Below are 3336 nucleotides of genomic sequence, written 5' to 3' on the forward strand. Positions count from 1 at the left end.
ATGCGTTTGGACAATTGTTTGCAAAACAGTTTTCATTTAAGAAGAAAATAAAAAACTGTGTATATTTGTATACACCTTGAATGTGTATATTTGTCCCAAATAACCTTTTGTTTTGTAACATCTTGGCCAACAAAGCAAACCCCTACAACATTTTCTTTTGTATCCCGACTACAACATGAATTAACAACCAAGATTACAGGACCATTTTGTTCCTGAGGACCATATGTTGTAAGTTTGATTTCAATATTTCGCTCTTCTATCAGATTATGGTCTAGCACAAAAATCATTAGAGAATAGAAGAACACAATAGGACATGGAGCAGAAAATACAGTTGAGATGGAACTCGAGAAGCAAATTTGTACAACATATAAGTAATTGGGAAGAGAAGTAACTGATTGAACATAAGATATGCAAGCTTTCATTCTATAAACCTGGTACATAGTTCTTACATACAAAAACTAAATCATATTACTAGTAAAAGAAAATTGGATGTATAACTGTAGTTTTCCGTATATCCTACATGCATTGACTGGGACATTGTGACGATGCGCAATTTATCCACTCTCTGTATACTGTCATCAACTGATGGAACATTTACGATAATTTTGGACTCATCCTCCACAATCTAATCTTGTAAAGATCCCATCAGTATCAGCTGTAAGGAATGGATGGCATCCATTTCCACATCTTCCCAAGGTAGGCACCGATGCTTTACCACCTCCAGAAAAGCCTTGAACGATGACCTGGGGTGCATCTTTCTTCCATCATCCTTGTCATCAGGGTCATTTTTCGCACCACCCCACTTGATTTCATTCGCAGTGTGACCGAACCAAAACAGGAAATCCTTTGAAGTAATCCTAACAGCTGCCATCCCACAAACTTCACCTCCGAGGTCTGAAGCACCTGGGTAGCCAGCGTCCATAAGGCTATCAGTACTTAAACCTTCGGATATTGAAGTCAATTGAAGTGGAGTAATCAAACAACCCTTTGGATTCTTCAAATTCTCCTTGAAGCTTTGCATTGATGGGGGTCTGTACAACCACACGGGCCCCATGTCTTGTACAAGAACTGCTCCTAGTCGATTTTGATGACATCTCTCAACCCTCCTTCCTCTCCAGTTCCTCTCTTTTTCTTCCTCCACTAGCAATTTCAATCGACCCAACCCTCCTTATACATGAAATAATGCAAAACCAGTGAACTAAAGTTCAAATCCCCAAACATAGAAATGCCAACTATGTGCTCCCAACAAATAAAACCACTAAATTATCCGCATCAACAAAAATCAAACTCAAAACCCATATCAAATTACCTAATTTTTGTCAGCCGGAATCTATCGGACCAGGAATCATCATGAAAGTTGAAAAGAGTAAAGCGCACCACCATTTCAATACCAAAAGGCAGCCCCTTTTACCTTTTAAAATCCCATGAAAAGCTCCAAAAAAAGAAAAGAAAAGAAAAGGTACTTCAATTCACATAGTCCTTACAAGTCTATTCTCAACCAAAAGGTCACCAAGAAGAAAAAGAAAAAGCGTCATCACTCATCCGGAAAGGATTCTGCCAGAAAATCTCCGAAGTGGGTTCACCTCCCTCAAAAACCGAATCCCAGATCACAACAAAATCCCACAAACTCAGAGCAGATAACGACAAAATCGTCAAACCCAGTACATAAACCCACTTCTATGGCATGTTTAAGTAATCAAAACTGTTTGTTTATACTTCATACCCCCAAATTCTTGTTGATATCCATATAAACATAATTCAAATCCCAAGGACCAGACTTCACAAAGTTCCGAAAAGAAAAGGAAAATAAACCAAAACAAATACTTCTAAAAAATAACCCGAGAGTTCCTAATAAGACGGTGGTAAAGTGATGGGTTACTGACCTTCAAATTTGCAGGGCATGGATCAGCAACACGTGAAACCGACCAGATTTCTGCACCTTATTCATGAATCAAGAACCCACAAAGCTTATAAGAAAAATAAAGGATATATATACATAGATCCTTCTTCGATCTTGTGATTGGAGCCGTTTTGACAAATGAGGCACAAATATCTCTTCTATAATCAGATCTTCTTTTCCAACACATTAAGGCATTTTTATAACACAAAACTCATGAAGGAAATTACTGAAGAACAGAGGTTGGTAGAGTTAGTTGGGATGGAAGGAAACACAAATTCAAAGCCAAAATTGAAGATGATGCGATGGCCAGGTTATGGGGTAGATGCAGGAATTGAAGAGGTTGGTGAAAGAGTGATCTGAAGAGAAAGGTGCAGTGAAGGCAAGCGTGAAGATGGAAAGTAAAAGCAGGCGTGATTTGTGAAGATCAACGAAGACGCGTGAAGAATGAAGATTGAGAAAACTAAAACAGAGCGTGAGGTGGTTCGAACGGTGGCCTTGGCACTGTGCACTTAAAATGAGAACAATTACGTTGAGTTGTTCCGCGCGCCTTTTCTGAAAAAATAAGAACAGTTTCGTGAAAACATGTTAGACTTGTTTCCTAATTTCGTGTTTTTTGGTGTTTTTTGTTTTGCTTGTTTTTGTTTTAAAAACAACAACCCAAACGCGCACGCTGATACCAAAACATGTTTTACTGTTTTGGAAACAGAAAACTGTTTCCAAAACAGGTAACCAAACAGGCTCTTCCAATTCCTGATGTTGCCGCATATGAGGATAGTCCAATTTGTCGAATACTATGAGTTAAAATGGATTTGGGCAATTTTTTTTTTTTTTTTTTTTTTTGTCGCATATTTTTTACATTTCACAAGTTCTTACGTCTTAGTCTTCATCCTCATCATGCATATATGGCTCTTAGTCTTCATGTACGTTGTTCGATCAGTTTTATCTACAATTTGTTAAGGCCAGCATTTCTACAGTTGTCAACAAGGGTAGGTTTTAATTGTCTTTGGGCCTGATATCTACCGGGGCAAGCCCATTAATTCAACAATTGATACAAAAGGAAAATGTTTGGGATGCTGATCACCTTTTATTATAAATATATAACACGGTTTTTTTTTTTTCTTGTTGAAAATTTAAATATTATTTTCTCTTCAGGATCAAAATCTTTTAAAGAAGATAAGTGAGATTTACTTAAAAACAACTCTTAGATGTGGACCAAGAGTGGTAGGGATTTACTTGTTTTTTTTAAAATAAAAAATAAAAAAACTCCAATTCTGATTAAAGACTCACAACTCATACTCTCCACCCAGATCCTCAGATGAACACATCGGAACATGCCGGAAGACTCCAATTCTTGGTTGAAACCCCTCTGCTTTATCCCTCTCCTCAGTAGGTATTTGCTCTTCATGACCTTCTAGATCTCACTGGTGTTTCAGGAT

At 37.6% G+C, this 3336-nt stretch overlaps 1 protein-coding gene across 1 annotated transcript; it reads right to left on the reverse strand.

The window, feature by feature from the left end:
• Nucleotides 1-421: 421 nt before the first annotated feature.
• LOC133882728 (phytochrome 1-like) lies at nt 422-2635 on the reverse strand. Its single transcript, XM_062321945.1, has 2 exons — nt 1884-2635; nt 422-1167 (listed from the first exon to the last, which is right to left on the reverse strand). The coding sequence occupies exons 1-2, from the start codon at nt 1900-1902 to the stop codon at nt 626-628; spliced, it is 561 nt and encodes a 186-aa protein (XP_062177929.1). The 5' UTR covers nt 1903-2635; the 3' UTR covers nt 422-625.
• Between the last annotated feature and the right edge of the window lie 701 nt (nt 2636-3336).

Source organism: Alnus glutinosa, chromosome 11 (assembly GCF_958979055.1).
Source record: "Alnus glutinosa chromosome 11, dhAlnGlut1.1, whole genome shotgun sequence".
NCBI classification, from domain to species: domain Eukaryota; kingdom Viridiplantae; phylum Streptophyta; class Magnoliopsida; order Fagales; family Betulaceae; genus Alnus; species Alnus glutinosa.